This window comes from Emydura macquarii, unplaced genomic scaffold (genome assembly GCF_026122565.2).
Source record: "Emydura macquarii macquarii isolate MOO-44397 ecotype Brisbane River unplaced genomic scaffold, CSIRO-AGI_Emac_v2 contig_3506, whole genome shotgun sequence".
Taxonomy (NCBI): domain Eukaryota; kingdom Metazoa; phylum Chordata; order Testudines; family Chelidae; genus Emydura; species Emydura macquarii.
This window is the reverse complement of record NW_027133643.1, coordinates 9,170,524-9,196,278: the sequence shown is the minus strand read 5'-3', so window position 1 is coordinate 9,196,278 and position 25,755 is coordinate 9,170,524. Positions and strand designations below refer to the sequence as shown.

The 25,755-nt window shown below is 41.3% G+C and overlaps 1 protein-coding gene across 7 annotated transcripts in view; it reads right to left on the bottom strand.

Annotated features, from left to right (window-relative positions):
- The window catches only part of NFIA (nuclear factor I A), a 300,076-nt gene that overhangs the window by 60,948 nt on the left and 213,373 nt on the right, over positions 1–25,755 (bottom strand). For all 7 annotated transcript variants that reach the window (XM_067535616.1, XM_067535615.1, XM_067535617.1 and 4 more), the window contains exon 6: positions 24,404–24,531. In XM_067535616.1, the coding sequence (XP_067391717.1) occupies positions 24,404–24,531 (128 nt within the window). The remainder of the gene's footprint in view (positions 1–24,403; positions 24,532–25,755) is intronic.

The window sequence follows — 25,755 nt, the reverse complement described above, 5'->3', positions numbered from 1 at the left end:
GGAGCCTAAGGGATTTAGATGCCCATCTCACACTGAAATTCAATGGGATTCAGACACTAAACTCCTTTGGATCCGTTTGAAAATCTTATCCAAAGTTGGCAGTGCAAATAAAGACCAGATTCTTGTCTCACTAAAGATAATGAAGGTCAATATTTTTGCCGGTGTAATCTGATGCTGCTCCATTTACAACAGAGCAGCATCAGTTCATACCAGCAGAAAAGCTGGCCCACAGAGTTATGCAAATTGCAGTAGGAGAATTACCATCAGTTTTTAAGCAGACACATTACCCACTGAAATCAATGAGGAGCTTTGCCTAAAAATCTGTGATACAACATGGTTTATAGAAAGAAGAACAGGATCCTATTTGTTCATGTGGACACATGTGTAACATCATCTGGATTGATTTACATCTGATATGAAAAAGCTATATTCCAGCTACGTTACTGAAGTGATCCATGAGGCCACTAATAAGATATACTTAACACACTATCAATTACTTTATAAAAGAATTTCATGAGAATTTTATATTTGAAAATGATTATGAGAAGTTTAATATATAGCATGCTAAATTAAAAGTTCAATTAAATTTTAGATTGAATGTTAGCTTCAATATCCTTTTCTATTGTAGAGAAAAAAAATTAAAAAATGTCTTTTTAAAGTGGCTTTAGACATCCAGCCATTGAAATGCAAAATTAAGGTTGTTCTGCGGCAATGTTTTATGAGAGATTTTCAGTATATTTGTTAGATTAAACATAGCAGTAGGCACAAACTGCAGCCATCCATAAGAGAATATACTTTATGTGGGTGCTTTGGAGATGGAACATCAGTGGCTGTTAGGCAAAAAAATGCCACTGTAAATTCAAATGGCATTTGCAAAGCCCTCTAAAAAATCTTTGCATATGATTATAGCTGAGGTATGATATTTTTGCAAGTAAAAGACCAAGTATAGATTTATGTTTCAGCTATATCTTCCCAAGATGCACATGGATGCTAAATTTCAAGTGATACTAAAGGGAGTTTTCATAAACAAAGACGATATGGAACAGAAAATCTGAATCTATTTTTTCAAACCCTATTTGCTCCGTAGTTGTTGACCCTAATAGATCAAAACCATCAGTGGTCATATATTACAATGATTTCTACTAACCTCACAAGCTATGAGATGGATAAGGGTAAAATATGCAGATTATTTAGACCTGTGACCTTAGTTATTGCATGAGAATGTTTTAAATTGACTTTTACGATGACAAGAATAAGTTCAATGTTAACATTGCTTCTGAAGACTCCATTTCTATATACAACCATTTAACATATGGTTCAATTAATAAAAGGGCTATTCTTAAACAGGATTAAACATAAATCATAGCTATTTAAAAAGTCTTATTAATACAAAGATATACTAGCAGGTCACATGATTTCTGCACAATTTGGGGGTGAAGAGTTTATTCACTATTCCAAAGAAAGACGTTACCGCAATTTGAACATGTGCAGTATATCAAATTGTGAAAATGGATTTACAGTCGGACAGGTCAAAAGTGCACCCAGGAAACCAGGTATTCAATGGTACTCGAAAAGTATGAAATAGATCACCTTAATAGTTTATCTTAAAAGTCACAGGATGGCAACAGCCATCTTATACTACATAATAAAGAAGAAATTTCTTGCTGACATATAGCTGGTGTATTCTTTTATTTGAGAGACTAAATCCCAAACTATACACTGGTGCTCTTGTGATGGGAAGGGCAATTTCATCTTGATGCTGCCATCATAGATAGAACCACAGGAAGATTTGACAGTTTATAATGAGGAAAAAACAAACAAACTTCATTTTAAAGTTTCCCACTTCTCTGATGCAAAAGAGTTTGCTAGGTGAAATCAATCAAATTTTTCTGTGTTGCCAAATACTCCAAGACTCTGGGGAAGAAGAAAGGATCTCCCTGGAAGGAAATGAAAGTTTCCATGTAGAGGAGGTAGGAGTATGGCAGCTTTAATAAAAAAAAGGAGCGGCACATAGCAAGGACAGTGCAAGGGAACCCAAGGTTTGTATGCAGTGGAATGGATCCTGAGAGAGAAGAGGCATTTTTGGCAGTGAGTGCTTTTGAGTATCACTGAAGAGAACGATTTCTGTGAAAGAAATTCCCATAATGGCAGAACACACATCATAGCAAAGGGAATGCAGAGCATTTATGCTGAATATTTTGAACTTAGCAGAAGACAGTAGCATACACTGAGCATGATGGGTAGATGGGTAGAAGTGGATGGGAACCTGGGCTGCAATGACCATGAGATGATCGACTTCAGGCTCCTGACGAAAGGAAGAAAGTAGAGCAGCAGAATACGGACTCTGGACTTCAGAAAAGCAGACTTTGACTCCCTTGGGGAACTGATGGGCAGGAGCCCTTGGGAGGCTAATATGAGGGGGAAAGGAATCCAGGAGAGCTGGCTGTATTTTAAAGAAACCTTATTGAGGGCACAGGAACAAACCATCCCGATGTGCAGAAAGAATAGCAAATATGGCAGGCGACCAGTGAGTTTAAACATAAAAAGGAAACTTATAAGAAGTGGAAGCTTGGACAGATGACTAGGGAGGAGTATAAAAATATTGCTCAAGCATGCAGGGGTGAAATCAGGAAGGCCAAAGCAGAATTGGAGTTGCAGCTAACAAGAGACATGAAGGGTAACAAGACGGGTTTCTACAGGTATGTTAGCAACAAGAAGGTTAGGGAAAGTGTGGGCCCCTTACAGAATGGGAGAGGCAATCTAGTGACAGATGATGTGGAAAAAGCTGAAGTACTCAATGCTTTTTTTGCCTCTGTCTTCACAGACAAAGTCAGCTCCCAGACTATTGCACTGGGCAGCACAATATGGGGAGGAGGTGAGCCGCTCTCAGTGGTGAAAAAACAGGTTCAGGACTATTTAGAAAAGTTGGGCATGTACAAGTCCATGGGGCCAGATGCAATGCATCCCAGGGTGCTGAGGGAGTTGGCTGATGTGATTGCAGAGCCTTTGACATTTATCTTTGAAAACTCGTGGCAATTGGGGGAGGTCCCGAACAATTGAAAAGGCCAAGATAATGCCCAACCTTAAAAAAGGGAAGAAGGAGGATCCAGGGAACTACAGACTAGTCAGCCTCACCTCAGTCCTTGGAAAAATCACGGAGCAGGTCCTGACGGAATCCATTTTGAGGCACTTAGAAGAGAGGAAGGTGATCAGGAACAGCCAACATGGATTCACCAAGGGCAAGTCATGCCTGACCAACCTGATTGCCTTCCATGATGAGATGACTGGCTCTGTGGATGTGGGGAAAAGCAGTGGATGTGATATTTCTTGACTTTAGCAAAACTTTTGATATGGTCTCCCACAGTATTCTTGCCAGAAGTTAAAGAAGTATGGGTTCGATAAATGGACTATAAGGTGGATAGAAAGCCGGCTAGATCATCGGGCTCAACTGGTAGTGATTAATGGCTCAATGTCTAGTTGGCAGCCAGTAACAAGCAGAGTGCCCCAGGGGTTGGTTTTGTCCAACATCTTCATTAATGATCTGGATGATAGAGTGAATTGCACCGTCAGCAAGTTTGCGGATGACACTAAGCTGGGAGAAGTGATAGATATGCTGGAGGGTAGGGACTAGATACAGAGTGATCTGGACAAATTGGAGGATTGGCCCAAAAGAAATCTGATGAGGTTCAACAAGGACAAGTGCAGAGTCCTGCACTTAGGATGGAAGAATCCCATGCACAGCTACAGACTGTGGACCAACAGGCTAAACAGCAGTTCTGCAGAAAAGGACCTGGGGGTTACAGTGGACAAGTAGCTGGATATGAGTCAACAGTGTGCCCCTGTTGCCAAGAAGGCTAACAACATATTGAGCTGCATTAGTAGGTGCCTTGCCAGCAGATCGAGGGAAGTGATTATTCCCCTCTATTTGGCACCAGTGAGGCTACTACATCTGGAGTATTGTGTCCAGTTTTCGGCAGCCCACTATGACGGGAGTTTTCTCTTTCATCCTATGATGAAGTCTGTTGGAGCCAGACAATAGGAACAAAATCATAATCAATGGTTATATAAGCATGCCCCCCACATTTTTCTCTGAAGCACTGTGATTCCTGAGAAATTCCAGTTTCATAAAGGAAATTAAAAAGAGATGGGGTGGGGAGAAATAGTTTTTAAATTTGTTGCAGCCTTAAAGATACATGGTGAAGTCCTGGCTGTGCTGAGAAAAGGGGAAGTTTTGTCACTGACATCAATACAGTCAGTAATTCACCCACCCTGAATGACTTGATGGTCTATGTAGTGATAGAATCCAAGAACTGCTTATTACAATATCTCAGCCTAATTTCACATAACAAAGGAGGGCAGCAACAGCAGTTTCTCTGGAAAGCACCATAAGGGAATCATGAGGGCTGAATGCATCCACAAAAGTGCACAAGACAACAGCTAAAACGTAAAGCAAACTGTCAGGTACTTGGGAATGTTCCCAATAGGCAAGATAGGCTATGCAGAAGTCACAGAATTTTACCTTGAAACTGTTACGTTGTTTTATTTGAGAATCTGTTTAAACTTCAAATGTAATAGGAAACATCCTTTTTTTTTTTTTTTTCTGGACACACGACCATATGGCCAACAACTTCCATTTGTCTATTCTCCTGATGTGAGTAAATCCCATTACCATGGTAAGGGCCTGAATGAACAGGGGGTGGAGTGAAGGGAAGTTTCTGAGTTCCCTAAGGGAAAAGTTGTGTAAAGCTGTTGTACCACAAAATACTGGCTGCTGGTCAGTCTTCCACATTACAGAAGATGGATGCATGTAGGCTCCATCAATCTGTAGCGCAGAAGGCTGCAAAATAGCGCATATAGACACATGGGAGAGAAGGAGCTGTCTACAGTAACTTTTAAAACTTTTAGTTTATGTAAGACCATTAGGGGGATGCACTGCACCTTGCCATTTGACCAAGTAGTTGCCAGGGTTCGGCATGACATAGATTTTTTTTTTATTAGACATTATGGCAGATAGGAATGTAAAGCCCAAGAAAACTGCTGTTTGGAGCTGCAAAATATGCCTAAATTGTCTTGGAGGAATTTTGTTTCACCTTCTTTATTTGAATATGCAGACCTAGGAAAAACCTTATCTCACGACTTTTTGGAGTTATTCCCCAAGACATTTCCATTAACCACATTAGAAAGAAGGTTTAACACCTTGGTGCTGGTAGGTCTGATGCCCCTGCCACTAAATGCAAATGTATTATGCATTAGTGCTCAACACTGAAAATATCCTGACTCTTGATGCCAGGGGGTTAATAGCTTTCAAACACAATGACTTTATGTGCAAAAGAACATTCAGCACTTTTTCCTGCATAAAGGAGGTGTCATCTGTGCTGAAGTGGTCTAAATTTATACACGGGTTAGGGTTTTTTTGTTTTTAACAGGAATCTGGCTTCAGATTTCACAACATAGTGTGAGGCAGACAACACATTTGATGAGAACAAAGGAGAGAAACCGACTCCTTAGGCCAATGATATGCTTTAGAGTTCTTTGAGTTCCAAGTAGAGCTCTTTGGAGATCTGCATGCAAGTATCATGGCATCCAAGGGTTTGACTGGCAAACACAAAGCCATTGCCTGTGCTATGAGATTAGGAAGGTGGAGTGGGAGTGCTGAGCAACTAGATCAGAGCTACCCCCTTCCTGTCCATCCAGTAGCTAAAAAGGAATTGGAGATACAGGCAAGATGGAAAGAAAGGAGAAATACCTACTTCTTCCTCTCAGCAGCCAGGATAGGGAAATGAGGAAAACTAAACTAGCAGAGACACACAACAGTACTGCAGTTAGGCTTCCTGAAATTCTTTTGTGATGTTGCATCGATATGCAATGACAGCAATAGGTCATTACAACACAAACATGGTGACACAATGTCAGAATGTCACACTCTGATTATTTTGTGCCTTGCTGTGATTCCCTTTCATGATCTGGCTTTCCAGCTCTTTGTGATTCAGTGCAAACACACATTAATGTTACTGGAAGTTACACATACAATCCCATAGATACCAATGGGAGAAGATTCCTTAAACTTCATGCTTACATATTTTAATCTTTTCAAGTTGGAATGTCCTGTTGTTTTGAAATTTATAATCCAGTTGGTGCCTAGATGGCAAATGTTACTTCATGTAAAAAAAGAATAATCAGAAATATGTGCCTGTATCATCTTGTAATTTATTGATGGCATATTGACTTTACAATTGTCAAAAGGTACAAGTGACATAATAAGGAATCCCTGTAATTTTACTTAAAGCAAAAATAAGAAGGTGATCGAAAAGTTTTATAGAGGAGAGCAGAAACATTATTTTAAGCCTCTTAAAATTGTCTGAACTGTGAAATCAAGTAATGAACACTAGAAAAGGTTCTGTCAGCTGGAATCAGAGCTTAGACCAGTCAGCATTTTCTTTCTAAACCTTATTATGGCAAAGCATTTGATTTTTCATCTCTCTACTCTGTTCATCCCAACAAATAAACCGACTTGACCTCCACCTGTTACTTAGCGAAGTCTTGCTGTCATCTTTGACTAAACCCTATTCTTTCCCTTCAAAGCCTTCTGATCCACTGAGAAGGTGGGGAGATACAGCTGTGCACTGATCCAAGTTGATACCAGTTCATAACCAGACAGCATTTCACAGCACAGATTACAAGCAATGGGGGGAGGAGGGGAATGTAGTGCCGATGAATTCTGGAAGGGGGCAACATTTTTCATCATTTTAACTTTAAGATTTTTCACAGAAAGAAGCTCTATTTTGTGTGATGTTATGAGCTACGATTCAAGGAAAGAAACTTTTTGCTTATTCCACAACAATGAAACCACTGTAGTGCCATATATGAAGAGTCAAAGATACATCAACCTAGCAGACAGAACATAGTGAAGGGTATTTATGCTTTTATTTCTTGGGCTGAATATATTAAAAATTTCAATAGTTCAAAATATGTGTAGCTTTCTAGACCTAGGAACAACTCATGGTTATGTAATGCAACGTTTGCTAAATAAAAATATACATTGAGGCACACCAAACAGCAAGAGACCTACTCAGGGAAAACCGTGCAGCTGTAGTCATCATTTCTTCAAATATAATATCTTCACAAAATAGTGTAAGACGCTTTCTAACACAATGACATATCAGAAAAAGCCATCTTGTATAAAGTTGGACTTTTCTTGATGATTAATACCACATTCAACAACGGAGACAGTGTCTGTCTAATTACGTTAAATACTTATCTTTTAGGGATTAGCAGGGTGTTTCTGCTCAATGTCATTCTTCATGACAATGTAATGATAGATCCGTTTACTTATGAGTGCAATTAGTAAAAACTGTACTGTTTTCTTAACTGCCCTCATATCACGAAAATATTTGATTAACACACTGTAGCTTATCTAATACTCTAAGCAACATATTCTGCATAGTTTTCTCTCTCTGTTGAAAGAGCAAGATTACAGATTTTAAAATTTTCATTGCACTCACACACATTCTAACTTGGCACAAATAAATAAAAATAATGTCATCCTGTGGTGTTTCCTTTTCACTTCAACACAGCCTTTGGAACTTTTAATACCTAACAAAAGCATTCAGGATTTTTGCTGAAAACTATACACAGCCGTCTCCCAAGTCTTTCAAATAGAGAGAATTGTGTTATCGACTCTTGATACTCATGCTACTGTACCAATATACAAGGAGCCATGAACTTCTAAAAGAATGTAAACAGTGAGGAAGGTTTATATAGTGAACAATTTAATCTTGCAAACAAGAAAGAGCCATGATGCAACATTATAGCAATACATAATAGCTACCTGGTATTTACTAAAGTAGGGTCTCAGTATTTCTTGGAACACAGATTGAAATGAATGGACATGAAAATTAAGCAACATATGGCACTGATCGTTTTAAAAACAGGACAATATAGACTATCCCTCTATATCTGTCAAAGCGTCCCAAATCTTTAAATACAATCACATCAAAAGAATGGAGTTCGTGCCTACAATGCTTCAAATCTACTCTCATCTCTTTTAAGGAGTAGATTTCCATTTCTAAACAAAACCATGAAGTTGAAAATCATGAAGTTGAAAATAATGTCATTATTGTTAAAAAGACCAACATCAAATTGCAACATGTATACTTCCTGAGTTTAGTTCTTCTGCATAGTCTTATGCCTGTGTAGAAATACGTACACTGGGGCATTAGCTCATTTAGAAATAAGGAGATAAATGTAGACACCATTTTGTTACAGCCCCTTTCTTCCTCACAAAATGGCAGCAAGCACGTACTAAATACTGACTTGCATCAGACAACTCAATATAGCATACAGTAGAAGTAAACAATACTTTTTTCTAATCAATTATAAGTGACTGTTGTCTGCTCTAGTGAATGAACAACAGTGCAGCACACTGCCACATTTGACACTCCGTATTAGTAATGGATTTAGGATTCCTAGAGCTCTGAGAGCTTGTGGTATGCCTGCAATTGTCTAGATACAAGTTTGACACACACTATCCTTCTATCAATGTCATTTCCCTCAGTAGCCAGCAGATTATCAACAGCTTTGTGATATTCCAGGTGTCAAAGAAGAATTAAAACTGGAACAATTGCACAGAGACAAAAGATGGGATACGTGTTTCCGAGCTCTGCATATCAATTTAATATGTGCAGCTGACAACGATGCAAATGTCCTCAAGACAGAGGCAACAAGATCTGTGCCCAAACATATACACCACAGTTAAAAAGATGGCAGAAAACAGAAGCAATAGGATTTCCAGCCTAGGACACATGTCGTAGCAGGCAGAGCAGCCCAATGAAGTGATCTACTAGTTGGGGAGAATTTTGGAAGCATCTGAGACAGGGTAGGGCCCCAAACAAGCCAGATGGTACTTTTAGCTGGCAGCAGAAAGTAGGATACAGCCAAAAACATTACAGCATTTCCCCAAGAGGCTGGCAAATCAATTCTTAACCATTTTTTTTAAAGTGATGCAGTCAACCTAAAAATCACGTCTGCTTATTTTTAATCTGCTAGTTTTTACAAGTAAAACACCTAAGATTACAGCAGCTGAAAGAGACGAGAGAAAAACATTTTCTCCATTTTTTCAGTATATTTACTTTGTGCATTTAAACAGCCCTTTGTATGCAGTTCATGTCACTGTTTAGCCCGTATATTCAGTGCCACTTTTTGTTCATGTGGGTCTTTCACATAGCAACACAGAGAAAAACACTTTAAAAGTAGGAAAGTGTTAGTGTAAAATCACAACTGTTGGCAAAGGGACTCAGGGGCATGTGCAGTATTTAAGCTTACTTTAAACTTTTAATCCTTGCATCCCCAATGATTAGATTTCAAGATGATGAGGTCTTTTTCACAGCAATTTATTTAAAACGTTTCGTGAAGTTCACTGCTCAGCTGAGGACTTGCACAAGAAGTTTCAGCTGGAATTTTTGTAAAAGATTTTTTAAAAAATCATAAAATACCATGCAAGTAGGGTGGCAGAACCCATGATTCCGTACAAAGATGCAGAATGCTGCTATAATGAGTCGTCTTGATGTCAGATATCTGAATTTTGTATTGAGAGTTAGAAGCTCTTTCACTGAATCATATGAAGTTTAGATCAGGTGTGCCAAATTACTTCTCAGTCTCAAAGGCTGTGGTGTGTCTCTGAGGAAGAGAGAACTAAGGATAGAGAGAGAGAAGGCATGTGGTGGCCAACTACATACACACCTAGGAAGAGCCATGTTCATGGGAAGGCTTAGGATGATGTTTGCATTTTGTTTGTTGTTCTTTAAGTTAACAATTAAGGAAAGACCCAGAATAGGGTTAAATTTGGACTACATCTAAAATGGCTCTCTGCTGGTCAGAGCAGATTAATGCATTAACGATATGACTACAATCTGTTGTAGACAAATGTACATCTATAATAGAACAGGATGTTCTATATAGAGTATAAATAAAAGGTATTCTATACATACATTATATATATATATATTTTTTTTTTTTAATTTCCATTGGTTGCAAGAGCTCCTTACTTTCACAATAAAATGTCACTTCTCCCCAGATTGCTCTCCATTAGTCAAATACAAAGCCTCACCTGCAACCCTTACTCACAGGAGTAGTCCCACTGACTCCGGTAAGGATTGCAGGTTCAGTCCAGTGTGGGTCGGTTTCCACTTTCCAGTGTTCTGATATGTGCATGTGGTAAATAAAGGCTGTGTGTGTGTCTCAGGGAAGAAAATGGCTTTGAATTTATTAAATAATTACAGCTTCAGAGCAACCAGGGCCTCCTATGGCATGTTTTTTGGTGTGTCACACTAAAAATTTGGCAAAGGGTTTGGTGTAACAGAATAAGAGAAGTACTATTTTCATTATAGATAAAAAGGGTGTGATTTTCAGGGCTACTCCTCGTGAAGTCAGCTGGAGCTGTGGATGCACTGAATCTTCTCTGTACTGTACAACAGAGGTACCACTGTTATTGCAGTAACATTCCAACAGCTATGTGCTGCAGATCGGTGTCTAACGCACCCGTTCTGCAAAGCCACGTTGTACTTGAATAGGACAAAAGAAAATGAATAGTTGTTTAAAGGCTACATGCTGCCTCCCCTGCTCTTCGTACAGAAGGTTCTAAATACAGTGGAATGTCTGAAGAATGAGATCTGGCACTCGGTGTCTTTCCTGGGTGCACGGGCTTAAACTCCCAGGTTGGGGTGCAATGGCGCCCTAGCAACTACGACAGCCCATATACTATTACAATGGCACTAGACGTCTGTGCAGCTACTGCACACCGAGCTGCCAGGTTGATAGGGAGGATTCACTCCTCTCCTATTGCTCTTAGACCATGATGGCCAAAGCCCATCGACCAGGTGGGCTGGGCAGCCTTTAGGGCTCTGGGTAGAAGTGTATATGATGATTTGAGTGTATGTGGATGAAATGTCTGGGTGGTAAGAGCAGTGAGAGCTGAGGAAAAGGAAAAGAGCAACAGGTTCCTGGGCTGATTAAATAAAAAGGTCAGGGTTGGTCTCATTATAAATAGTAGACGAGGCATCCACAGACACAGCTCAGAGAAGAAAAAAGGGAGATGCTTCCTCCTCCCATTCTGGTGTCTTTCTCTGTCTGTTCCCCTTCCCCCCCTTGCCCATTTTTATTTTGGAAACATGTTTGCTTTAAAATAAGACTTGTTTTTCCCTTTAAAAAAAAGACGAAAGTGTGTGTATGGGATACAGTAGCTGCACTGTAGGGCATGCAATATAGTGATGGTTGTACTGGCAATGGTAATAAACAGTGCACAGAGCAGAACTTCTGCATAAAAAAGAAAGGGTGTGTGTTACACCTCTCCAACTCTTCCTTGCCCCACACAATATTTACACAGCTGTGTTTTGTAAAATGTGTCGTTTTGCTTTTTTTTTGTAATTTATTTAACCAAGATAGTCCTACATCTGTTTTGTGGTGAGCTTCTTTCACAAAGTTGCACGGACGCCTTCACGGATGTAAAGGGAGGTCAGGAAACCTAACCCAGGATCCTATAATCATTTGTTCTAACCACTAGACCACCCTGTGTTTCCCTCCCCCACCTCTGTAAATAAGAATACTTGGCTCTTTTGAGCTTTGCGCTGTCTTTTTGGTAACTTCTCGGTTTGGACATGTGTATCTCTAGGGACCAAACTGTGTGACTATTTTAGTTATCTATTTTATAAAATGCAGCACTGCACAAACATTTGAAATAGCATGTTGGCAGCTAAGATAACTAAGATTTACCACCTGCCCCAAAATACACCTCAATTCAGTCCTCACAATTCCTCTATTCCAGTACCAGCCTGAGCAAGTGAATAAGACTTCCCTAGGCCCTGAAGGGCCAGGATACCTGAGCTCATTTGGACCAGCATTCCACAGTAGAAAGCCCTCTACCAAAAAACACTGCCTCTGTCTCCTACCCATTCAGACCTAAAGATTGTTAATAAAAAACAACCCAGCTGTCAAGACAAACCACACAGAGCTTTATAGATCCATATCACACTATGAATTGGACCCAGAAATAAACAGGAAGCCAGCTCAACCTTTGGAGAACTGGTATAATATTCTTCATATCACTAACCGCTGCTACGTAATCAGTTACATTCTGCACTAGCTGTAGTTTTTAAATGGTCTGCAAGGGTAGCTGCATTGCAGCAGTTCAATTTGGAGTTCACAAAGCAGCAACATCAGTGACAAGTTCTGAATCAGCAAGAAATGGCTACAAATGTTAAACTAAATTCAGATGGAAGATGGTGCTTTCGCCTACTCGTGGTACCTTTTCATGTCCCTTTATCAACACCCTCCTGTTCTGATAATAAGGACTCTTAGGGCTGTAAACCATCCACACAGTGATGTGATTGCAGCCCAAACCATCTCACTGTCTCCCCAACATGTTCACATGTTAAACAGAAGGGGATAGCAGAATAAAACTCAACCCTTAGAGAAATCTGAAACCTAATTTGGTCCATCGACTGCTGAGGATGGATTTATGACACAGGTTCTACACCAAGACTGGAGCAAAGGTAAGTCTTGTTTTCATCTTGGAAGGGGTAATGATTTAACCTTGATGAAGATATAATTTTTCACGCCCCCATTCTTCAATCCCAATCTGAAAACAAGACTGAGAATATGCTACTTTCATGTGTAGCCACAAGGCATCTCAGATGGTTCTATGGCTGTCATGGTGCCCATGAGATCTATTGTCCAAATGGATATTGAAGTCACCCAGCGCAGTATGACTGAATGACTCAAGCACCAGGCCAGTCAGGAACTCAGTTTACTTCGGAAATCTGGGGTGCAGCACCCCTACCAGAATCATTCCCACTGTAATCTTATTTTGGGATTTATACACAGGTTGGCTACTCTCAAATGAACCCATGTTTGAAATGAAGCACTCCACATATTTTGGAGACAGATGCAAAAAGCAGAGCTACAACACTTCACTGATTGACCTCTTTTGGTTCATGCTGAAATGAGTACCCCTCTGAAGTGAACTAACCAAAGGCATGTAAGCACTACGAGATCTACAGCAGTGATAATTTGCTGTCACAACTGCTGTCTATAATAGCAAACAAGTGGTACTAATCATTTTACCTGATGAATATTATTGCAAAAGATTGATGCTCAAAGCATCAATATTGCCCTGCTGCATTTTTATTGGCTCACATTTATTTAGTTCTGGATCTTTTGTTGGCCTCAGCCAATCAGAGTCTAACTTACCCATGAAAGTGCAGGTGTGGAAAGGTTGTATTTCTTTTTACCTTGTATCAATTAGTAACTCCAGCTATGCAGAAGTCTTATTCTGATTGCCTGGCACAGAAACACATGCACTTATCTGATAAAAGATCTATAAAGTGCTAACACAATCCTATATCATTTAGCACCTGTGAGTAATAGATTGTGATATCAAAGACTTGATGCTAAGTGCTCCTACAAACACATTCAACTTATAGTGGCAGGAACTGTGGACTGCTGATATGATATTTTAGAAAAAAGTTGATCAGTAGTACTGGTCTTAGAAGGAAAGAAAAATTGTATATTCTTGAAAGCCATTGCAGGGTTTGTAGTTTGATGGGATACTGTTATGCATACAGCAGGGATAAAGGAGCGTTTGGATCCAAACTGTATGAAAGCAAAAACTATTTAGGAAAGAAAAGTTATTTACCGTATGGAAACTGGAATTCTTCAAGATGTTCATTTGAATTCCACTCTTGGTGTGCAGTTGTCCCATGTGCTCAGGATTTTAAACCTTTGGCCAGTGGTATGCATTGGGGCCATTCATGCACCCTGAATGTCATCATATTCTATTCATAAATAAATATTCCATAAAGGGTGGTGTGGGTTCAACAGCCATTCAGTTCCTTCCCCACCGCAAGACCCAGATGTTATAGGACTCCATAGCAGTGGGGAAGGATGGCAGGTCATGGAATATATATGGACAACACATCTTGAAGAATTCCAGTTAAAGTAAAGTAAGTAACTTTTCTTTCATCTTTGAGTACTTACCCACTTATATTCTACTCCTAGTTATTTATAAGCAGTGACCTGATGTGAAGGTGTTTACTTAACCACAGATTGTAGCACAGCTCTGAAAAAAAGAGCCTTCATACCTCAATGCTTCCATGAGGGAATAATGCTTAGTAAAAGCCTGGGTTAAGCCCCACGTAACTGTCCTGCAGATGTCTGAGATGGAATCCACAGAAGTTGCCTGAGAGGAATGAACCCTAAACCGAGCTAGGGGATCTAAACCAGCTAGCTCATAACAGACCCTACAACGTCCGGATACTCACTTGGATAGTCTCTGTGCTGATAGTGCTTGGCCTTTCACTCTGCCAGCAAATGCTAAAAATAGCCTTGGGGAAACTCTGAAGAGTTTGGTCCTTTTCAAATAAAAAGGATAAGGCTCTGAGAACATCTAAAGAGTGCAGCTTGGCTTCCCTTTCATTAGTACATGGCTTAAGGAAAAATACTGGGAAATTAATCATTTGCCAAGGACTTGGCATGGTAATACCATATCCTTTTGGAATATTTGTATAGGGAGGGTCTGCCATGAGAGCTTGCTTTTCCCCAATTCTTCTGACAGATGTGACTTTCACTAAAAGGATATTTTCATAGATAAGCATACCAGTAAACAGGTTGCCAAGGGTTCAAATGCGGGGCTCATTAAACTTGCCAGGAGCACATTAAGGAGGAGTTTCCCTGACTGCTGGAGAAATGTGCATAAGGCCCTAAAGAAATGTAACTATAGTCAGGTGGAGAAAAAACCAGTGTAGCTTTGAATGGGAGTGGAATGGGGCGTGTGATATGCAGATATGTCTGCTGGGTGTACTTTACTAGGCTTAATTAGAACTCTTTAGAGAGCACAAATAGTCCAAATTAGCGGGGATCTGGGAGTCACTAAATTGTAATTGTTGTTGCTCACACCAAATCCCAAATGTTTTCCACTTAGCAGCCCAAGTTAGCCTGGTGGAATTCTTCTACTTTGAATGAAAATGATCTGGATATCTGAGGAACATGACCTTTCTGTGTCTGACATCCAACTAAAGTAGAGGGAGACTGGATGTAAAATATCCCTACTGTCCTGAGATATTAAGTCCGATAGAAGAAGCAAGGTTTCTGGTGGACAAACTGATAAGAGCATCAGATCCGGGTACTAAAATTACCTCAGCCAGGTAGGTGCTATCATGATGACTGTGGCAGTGTCCTGTCTGAACTTTCTGAGCACACTGGAAGTCAGAGGGATTGGAAGATAAGCACACATCACCTCTGGGAACCACTGAGTGAGGAATACATCCAACAATGATCCTTGGCTTACACCTCCTTCAAAGCAGAATTTGAGAAATGTCTTGGTTTTGCTAATATTGATGGATGATCCTACTCAAGGAAGATGCATCTGACACAATTCTTGATCATCTACTTGTGGTATGACAAAAATTGTCTGGTCAAAGGATCTGTGAGAGCAATCTGCAAACCTGGGAGATGTAGTTCTATGGGAAATACGTGGTGCTGAATGAACCAGCTCCATCACTAAACTGGTTCCCAAGATAAAGGAGACAATTGTGCCCCTCCTCCTGCCTACTTATAAAAAACATGGCCATTTTCATCCCAACCAGGGCTTTGTCAAGCCGCAGCTTAAAAACCTCTAAGGATGGAGATTCCACCACCTCCCTAGGTAACCCATTCCAGTGCTTCACCACCCTCCTAGTAAAAAACTTTTTCCTAATGTCATAATTTAAATTGTCAGACCTTGGACCATTGGTAGGAATACAACACAGGCTGGGCAAACTGCTTTGAGCTCTAATGTATTTGTGAAGTTGTCTCTCCTCATATGTTCATAGACTTTGTGCCTGACGATGGTCCAGATATGTTCCCCACCCCAGAAGGATCCATCCATAACTAAAGTCTTGGTTGGGAGGGTATGGAGAGAAAGGTACTCCCTTGTACACCTGATTGGGATCTTGCCACCAATTCAATGATGTGGGCAGGACCAGCACATACACCAGTTTTAGCTAACCCTGCTTGCAACATAGGTGTAGTCTGACACACTGCATGATGAATGTGCAGGAGGCCACATGCCTGCACAGACTTAGACAAGTCCTCATGGTGGTATGTGGATCTTCTTGAAGTTGATTGAAAAGTTTGGACGTGGTCACAAATCTGTCTTGGGGCAGGAAAGCTCTAGCTGTTGTGGAGTCTAACATTCCCCCTGTGAATTCTATCCTTTATGTCCGTGTTAACAGGGACACTTTTGTGTTGATATTTAAGTGTAGGAGGAGAAAGAGCTAGAGAATCCATCCAATGGAACTTTCCACCTGCTGAGGCAATTTACTTTGGATAAGCCACTCATGTAGATATGGGTAAGCTATCATTCCCTGTCTTCTCAGATGGCTGGCAACAACTGTTAGGACCTTGGTGAATACCCTCAGTGCTGTAGACAGATCAAAGGGCAGAACCCTGTATTAATAATGGTAATTAACTTGAATAACTCCTCTCCCTTTTTTAAGTGCCAATGAGGACACAAGAACAAATGGATATAAACTGGCCATCAACAAGTTTAGATTTAGATTAGATAAAGGTTTCTGAACATCAGAGGAGTGAAGTTCTGGAACAGCCTTCCAAGGGGAGCAGTGGGGGCAAAAAACCTAACTGGCTTCAAGACTGAGCTTGATAAGTTTATGAAGGAGATAGTATGATGAAACTATCAACAATGGCATGTGACAGATCTGTGACTGCTAGCAGCAAATATCTCCAGTGCCTGGTGATGGGACACTAGATGGGGAGGGCTCTGAGTTACTACAGAGAATTCTTTCCCAGATGTCTGTATGGAGGGTCTTGCCCACATGCTTAGGGTCTAAGTGATTGCCATATTTGGGGTCAGGAAGGAATTTTCCCCCAGGTCAGAGAGATCTTGTGGGTTTTTCACCTTCCTCTGCAGCATGGGGCATGGGTCGCTTGCAGGTTTAAACTAGATTAAATGGTGGATTCTCTGTAACTTGAAGATTTTAAATCATGATTTGAGGACCTCAATAACTCAGCCAGAGGTTAGGGGGTCTATTATAGTAGTGGGTGGGTGAGTTTCTGTGCCTGCAATGTGCAGGAGCTGAGACTAGATGATCATGATGTTCCCTTCTGACCATTAAAGTCTATGAATCTACAACTTTAGGCACTTTCTGTGTGCCCGTTGTATGGAGATGTGGAAGAAGGTATCTTGCAGGTCAAGAGTCACAAAACAGTCCTGTAGATCTAGTGGTGGAGTTATAGAAGCTAGCGTTACCATTCTGAAGTGGAAGTGGAAGAAGGATGTGTGTCCTCTCAAATTCAGAATCAGGCACCATCCGCACTCCTTCGATATTAGGAAGCAATCAGAATAAAAACCTTCCCCCTGAACTGCAGAGAAACTCCTCTTACACTAAGAAACAAAAGTTACTTCACCTCCTGATGAAACAGGCTCTCATCGGAGGGGTCCCTGAAACTTGATGAAGAAAGGGGTGGGAGGTAGGCATAACACGGAACTGCAGAGAATAGCTGACTGAGACTATCTTCTTAGGTTCCATGACTCTTGGAAAAAATGAAGGCAATTCCCAAACGGCAGGGAGGGCAGACTGTTTATGGAGCAACTCTTGACCATCCTGTCAAAATGATGACGTTTGATGTGGCTGTAGTGTGGGATAAGGATGTTGAAGAGGCCTCTTTCTTGGAGGCAATGATGCTGTCTGTGGTAGAAGGAACTTGACAGTCCATCTGCTGGGTTCTTCCCTTTCCTTTCAGGAGCTGATGTATAAACTCCAAGGGTTTCACCCTGGTCATGATGGACTGTTATATGGAAAAGGGCCTGGCAGGTGTGGGAGAAAGGTATCAGGACATGTACCTATTCTGATACCCACTAGGCAAGTATGAAGTCCTCAATTCATTTCTGACTAATAGAAATGGAATATAAGTGGATGAGCATTCAAAGAACTAATGTGATCTAGCATGGGCTTTGTAATCTATTATGGGCTTATGTAATGTATTAACTCCAGGAGCTATTGTAACTATACAATATGTATTTCACTCATGCAATAAAAATGTTACGCGTTCATACTGTGTTGGTGCTGTTTTGCTCTGAATGAATTCCAATGCAGTTTGGACTGCAGTCCAATTGCTTGTTCTTTCCTACAATTTGAGGCCTTTGCATAGAGTCCCTGATGGCAGAAAAAGCCCTGGGGGAGAGAAGGGAAAAGGGCTGCAGTGGCGCAAAACAGCACAAACATCCTTTCAAGAGGAGGGAGGTAGAACACAGGGCCAGCATGTGCTGTTTGAAGAGGGATTTGGTGATGACCCAGTGCATCCCCTGTGGAACTTAAAACTGCATTCTCCCCATCAGAACCCCAAAGGAGTTCAGGCAATGCAAGCATCTGACTCCCTCCAAGTCAATGCCCTTTGGTGAAGTAGGGGCCAGACTGACACAGGAAGGTGCAGGCTGTTCTTCCCCATGCCAGCAAGATTGATTATTAGAATACTGCGAGATTACACTTTAATCCGCATTCCCACTCCCTCATCTATAAATACAACTAAGAAATCTGAAACTAAAATTGCTAACATACAGTAAAGCACACCACAAAAATACCTGATAAGGTACAATGGATATTACATCGGTATTGGATTAGAGAACACACCAGAAAAATGAACAAGTGGAAGACAGTTGCACATAGTTCAGCCTTACGGGATGCATTTTGATCATGATGGAACCAAAAACTGAAGCTGCAAGCATTTACTAGTAATTATGGCTTTAAACCAGTTTACAAAATACAGCTGAAACAGAACTGAACAAAAGCCAATGCTTGTACTCAAGTCCAAAGCCAGTTTGATATTCCCTGATGTTCTTACCTAACATCATCTTTATCTTCTCTTGCCCTTCTTCTCAGTTAACAAGAGTTATGTACTGAAAGTGCTGAGATAAAGTAATGGTAAAGAGGATACTGCAAAAGGTATTTGAAAAGCAGAAGTAATTTACTACGTGTCTGCTTTGTTTTACTTCCCAAGCCTTCCTGTTGTGAAAGGAAATTCATCTTTTCTGGCAGACTCCAGTCTTTTTAGGCCTCAGAGCTCCCTAGAAGCATTCAAGTGCAGGCAAATGGATGAGAGACTCAATGAATACACTATAAGGAACATGGAATTAATGGTGGTTTTTGCTTTGGATGTCATATCTGAAATATACATAAAGCACCATACACTTGTTTGTGAAAAGTACTCCAGGTGTAACACACAGAAGGCTAAGTGCTCTGGCTCTTTCCTTGGGTGCACGCAGCACAGAATGCAGTGCAAATGCCGTGCTGACAATGGGTGGGGGGGTGCAGACCCTGTGCCGGGGGCACCACACGCAACTTACTTGTCAAGGAGCTGAGTGCCAGCACAGCCCTTTAAAGCAAGGGTGCAGAGGGAAGGATTGTGGATGGATAATACATGTGACTGGTAGTCTGCATATAGCATAGATCCAGTCATCCAAAGCCCTTGGGAAGCAGGAGGTACATCCACTGTCCCTCCCCATAGTCAGGAGAAGCAGTCACAGAGTAGTTTTGTGCTGCTTTTTGCAAGGTGAAAGCAGGGCTGTTCTGATCTCCAGCCATTTTGCAGGCATCCCCAGAGTCCACAGCCCACCCACAAAGGACCCACTCACAGGTCCAACCACAGAAAAACAAGTCAGGAGGGGCCAAAAACAGCACCAGCATAAAAAGAGAAAATGGGCAGGATAGCCAGCCTTGGCTAGCTCTAGGCAAACTTCTGTCCCCAGCACGCACCCCTTTCAAAACTTTCTTAATTTAGTTATTGCATCCTTTTGAATCTCCCCTTTCTAAGAAAAAGCTTTTAGCCATTTCCTTTCTCACCCTTGCAGTTGTTCTTTTCTATCTCTAGTCAATACACTATTTTTCCATTCCTCTAATATGTATCTCATTATGTTTGCCTCTCTTTTTTCACTGTCCTGTTTTCTATATTATGTAATAATTGTTCTCTCCTTTTCCTCCTCCACCTTTCTTTTTCCACATTGTGTTCTCTTCCTCCTTCCAAGTTTTAATCTTCTGGCTATCATAGCTTCCCTCTCTCTCACGATCCCCATTCCAAATCTCTGTGAAATCTCCCATTCTTCATCTTCTACCACACACACACACTCCACTGCCACCCCCACCAAAACCTCTTCCTGCCCACAAAGATCACACATACGTACACACACACACACACTCTCTCTCTTTCTTTCATTCTTAACATCCCCCAAATCTCTCTCATGCACATGCTGCTCCTGCTCCCTTCTCCTCAGAACTAAGCAAATACCCAAACACATGCAGATTCCCCCAGAATCTGCCCACACATGCAGGCTCCTTCTACACCTAGATCCCGCGCAGGATAAGACGCTGCCCCTAGGTGGTCTCCTTGTTCAGCCTAGGGCTGTGTTATCTTTTATGTGAGTCCTCTGGGGAAGTGGGTGTGGATGCTGGAGGCTGCTGTCTTCAACACCTGTCTTTTCCCCAAGGGCACATTCAGTGAGATAGTCTCACAGGGGTGTCCAAGCTCCCTCTTTTCTCAAGTGGAATAAACAACATATGCAGGGTCCCCTCCACATGATGATCATGGGCAGATCATCCAACAGGACAGGTTTTCATGGGATGTAAGAAAATGTTGCTGAACAAATCACTCCTATGCCACTGTCTGGCAACACAGGCTAATCCCTCCACAGTTACCAGCTTCTGTTAACTGTATCAGAAATATTCATTTTGCACAGTAGCACCAGGCTCTATTGTAGACATATTTTACCATTATATGCAGTATAATTGCTCTGGGCTTTGATGGACTACATGTAGAAATTGTATATCAAATATAAAGATGGTTTCAGTGTTTAAACTCCCCTTGTACATGTCAATGAGACAAATTAAGCATTAAACCCCAAAGGGATTATTATGTGTTAAAAATGTAGAATTTTTTAACCTCATTTATGGGATTAAATAAATAGTAAAGGTCTTATTTGGCCAATATAGAGAGTAGAAAGGATGTAAATGAAACAAGGCAAGGTTACAATGCATTCCCCCTAATATTTTTTTCAGAAATAATACTCTGGCAATACACAAAGTAATAAGGGATGTTAATACAATTTCTATATTTTTCAGTGGGCCAATACATTTTCTACGCAGTTGCCCAGTTGGAGACTCATAAAGCATTCTGTACTGGTTGAGACAAAAGCACCCATGTCAAACACGAAGGACCAAATGTTGATTTCAGACCCACGTGTGACTTACTATATATTATATATTAAAACAAAATATGATATAAGCTGTTGCTTTCTGTTACATTGAGTGCTGATGGTGACTCTTGTTCCGCTGACTGGCCACTGACTGGGTTTGTAGGACATGATTATAGTTTTTGGTCCTCCACTATTGAAGAAGTGGCCCCAAATACTCCCTTTACTGGCTTCGTTCTCAGAGGTCAGCCTGGTTTTGGATGGTTTGAGACAAATGAAGAGAGAGGGAGATGGCTAGAGAACCAGTGGTGGAAATCTTGTGCCGAGGCTGACCAGCTGTAGCATAAAGATTTTTTTTAAAAACTCCTATGCTATTGGCTGTGCAGGAGGCAAAGAAAAAAAAAATTTCCCCACCACAGTATCTGCAACATCTCAAACAGCAGATTTGTTCTGGATGACAGAGTCTGGTACATCTGGATGGTTTCAGCTCGGTAACTGGTCTGAGTCCCTCCTGTTGTGAGGAAATTGTTTGCTATTCTGCAGACAAGGCTGATCAGATTAGGGATGGGCTGTTTGCTTCTGTGGTGATAGGACCAAGTCTTGAGGGAACAAAGGCCTTGTTTTCTCTGCTGTAGTTTCAGCCAGTGATATGCCCTGAGGTGCTGGAAGTGTTGGGAGAACACTGTGCTGCAACCTGTCCTTTGGATTCATTTCCTTCCTGGCTGGTGAAGGCCAGTGGGAAAGAGCTGGTCTCCTTACTCATGGAGATCGTCAGCATCTCTTTTAGAAGGGGTAGGCTGCTTACTGTTTTGGAGGAAACGGGGTGCTGAGAATCTTGCTAATTATCAACCAGTATCACATCTTCCCTTTCTGGATAGTGTTATGGGAAGGTTGTGGCAAGACAATTCTCACAGTATCTAGATACCTTTGATCTCCTTGACCCTTGTCAATCTGAGTATAGACCTGGCTATGAAACAAAGACTGCCCTGGTCGCATTGGTCAATTAATGACTCCTGGCGATGGATGAAAACCAGGGATTCCATGCTGGTATTATTAGATCTATCCACTGCCTTTAATATCCTCGATCAAGAAGTGCTGCTGACTTGCTTTAGGACCTTGGTGGGAATGGACAAGGTCATTTTTCAGTGGTTTTGTTCTCTTCTCTCAGTGGGTAGCTGTGGTCAATTGCTCCTCTTCCTGAAGAGCCCCGTGGGGTGCTGCAGGGTGCCATTCTGTCACCTCTTTTGGTGAACATGAATAAAAGGCCACTAGGAACATTTGTTTGGAGGCAAGGGGTTCAGTGTTTTCTGTATGCTGATGACTCCCAACTGTATATCTCTATCTTGTCTCATTTGGAAAGATGCCATTCAGCACCTCAACCATTATCTAATTGAGGCTGAGGCATGAATGAGAGCAAGCTGGCTGGAGCTCAACCCCACATAATACTGAGGTGATGAAGGTGGGCCGGGGGATGTCGCTGGAAAACAGGGAGGAGGTAAGATCAACCCCCTTCCACTGAAGGAATATGTCTGCTATTAGTTGCTAGTATTCACAATTTAGGGGTGATTCTACAGACCACGCTGCTGTTTGACAATCATGTTACACCAGTGACCCAGTCAGCTTTTTTACCATGCGCGTCTGGCTAGGAGGTTGCAGCCTTTCCTTTCAGATGCAGACCTTGCCACTGTTATCTGTACTTTTGATCACCTCAGGATCAGCACTCACGAAGGCTACACCTTAAAACTATTTGGAGACTGAAGCTGGTGCAGAATGCAGTGGCTTGCTTACTGAACAGGGCATCTCACTGGATGTACAGGACGAGAGTGATCCAGGATCTGCATTGGCTGGCCATGAGTTGCCAGGTGGAGTTTAAGGTGTTGGTTATGACCTATAAAACCCTACAGGGCTTGGAGCTGGCCTATCTGAGGGACTGCCATGCTATTCTGCCACTCAGGCTGGATCCACCTCATTATAAAAGAGAGGGGGATGTTGGCAGGATGTTCTGTCAGAATTCTGAGAGTCTGAAACTTGCTCCACTCGGTCTGCAATAGCTAAATGTGGTGACTCGCCAGGCATGCTGCAAAAGACATCTGTTAGACAGTGCTTCTGGAGAAAGCTGAAGATATGCTTCAGAGATGATGAAGGTAGTAGGTGGCTGGCTGCTCCTGCGGAACTGATTTTTATAGTGCTGAGGTTTAATGGAATTGTATGTGCTGTATCATTAATTATGTTAGAGTGCCTAGACCCTTGGCTAGACATCTTTATTATTTTAAATCTAAATACATAAATTATATAAAAATATATAAAACACAAAGGACTAATCCCTTGGGACCATATATTGATGACTTAGTAAAATGCTGGTAGGTAAAAGACAAAAACACTTTGTTGGTATTCAGTAAATAAATATTATTAATAATTAGCAATAAAATTCCTATCTAGAACAGAGATCTGTAGCATTATTTTGCCTAATAAGTGCCATCATACCAGGAAAATGTTTTCATTACTATTAAGTACCCAGACGATACCAACCTAGTTGATCAAGAGACATTAAGTAAATAACACGACACAAGGGAAGTTCATCAGGAAAAGGCACAGCTGCCCCTTCAAGTTCTTAACTCCAGCATCCAATTATATGTATTTCGGCACAGAGTCTCCAATCTAACTTCACAGCAGTATGGGTGAATAAAACAGCGACTCTTACCAAGTCTCTTAAAAAGCCACTGCAGAGTAAACAAATATGATATAACCCTTCAAAAGTCTTTCCATCTTACAGAGGTATGTGTTGTTTTTTTTAAAAAAAAAACAGTATAAATAATGTCATTTTACAACAGAATGAAATGTGGTCCACAGATGGGACAGGTGCTGTGTTTTGCCAAGCTGTTATCAGTGATATTCCATGATTGGATATGGACAATTTGACAGAGAAGGAGATCGTATCTTTTGCTGCATTATTCAAATACTTCAGATGGTTGGACCAAATACAAAAGTGACACACTACAAAAACATTTGCAGCTGCAGGAGCAATCCAACTATTGCAATATTTTCACAAGACTGACCGTTTCAGCACAAATCATAGGAGTTTTACTTATAGCCTTTCTATACGGTATTCCCTTATGATAAAGAAACTGAAAAACTGGAGAGAATTTCCTATGACTCCTGAAAGCCGCAGCTTACCTGGCTCCACTTCATGCCATCCACTTGACTGACTGCCGCTTCCTGGAGAGCGCCCTTGGCTTGTATAAAATGGCTCTTCACCAGGGCTGTCCATTTCATCCTCCACAGATTTGAGGCGCTTTGTGGAGCTGAAACAGCAAAACATACAATCCTGTTTATACTGAAAGGAAACAAAGATATTTCTCTATTGGTATATTTCTCGGTAGCATGGGAAGAGACCAACTGGGTTAAGTTTAGTGACATTAAAACTGACAGAGTTACGGCATTGACTCGAGAGAGAGTCTCATGCTCTTCACGCTTTCCCCACAAAGCTGAGCCAATGTTTCTCAGTCCTGATCTACTTCTTATATCAAAATTGTCAACCTTTCTGAACTCTGCCAAGTTCCATGATGATTTTGTGACATAGAACCACCTCCAAATAAGACTAAGCTGAGATCACCAGACTCATTCCAAACTGGAACCAAAGCTATTTTTAAATTTAGATTTCCACAGATGAAAAGCTAGGAATTCATCCAAAGCACACTGAAGTCAACAGAAAGAATCCCATTGACTTCAGTGGGTTTTGTACCATTAACCAGATTTTGTACCATTAACCAGATGACACTAAGCTGGGAGGAGTGGTAGATATTCTCAAGAGTAGGGATAGGATACAGAGTGACCTAGACAAATTGGAGGATTGGGCCAAAAAAAATCTCTTGAGATTCAGCAAGGACAAGTGCAGAGTCCTGCACTTAGGACAGAAGAATCCCATGCACCGCTACAGACTGGGGACTGACTGGCTAGGCAGGAGTTCTGCAGAAAAGGACCGGGGCGTTACAGTGGACAAGAAGCTGGATATGAGTCAAAAGTGTGCCCTTATTGCCAAGAAGGTTAATGGCATATTGGGCTTCATTAGTAGATGCATTCCAGCAGATCAAGGGAAGTGATTATTCCCCTCTATTTGGCACTAGTGAGGCCACATTTGGAGTATCGTGTCCAGTTTTGCCCCCCTCTCCCTCCGCTACAGAAAGGATGTGGACAAATTGGAGAGAGTCCAGAGGAGGGCAACAAAAATGATTAGGGGGCTGGGGCACATGACTCATGAGGAGAGGCTGAGGGAACTAGGCTTGTTTAGTCTGCAGAAGAAAAGAGTGAGGAGGGATTTGATAGCAGCCTTTAGCTACCTGAAAGAGGGTTCCAAAGAGGATGGAGCTAGGCTGTTCTCAGTGGAAGTAGATGACAGAACTAGGAGCAATAGTCTCAGGTTACAGTGGAGGAGGTCTAGGTTGGATATTAGGAAAAGCTTTTTCACTAGGAAGGTGGTGAAGCACTGGAATGGGTTATCTGGGGAGGTGGTGGAATCTCCATCCTTA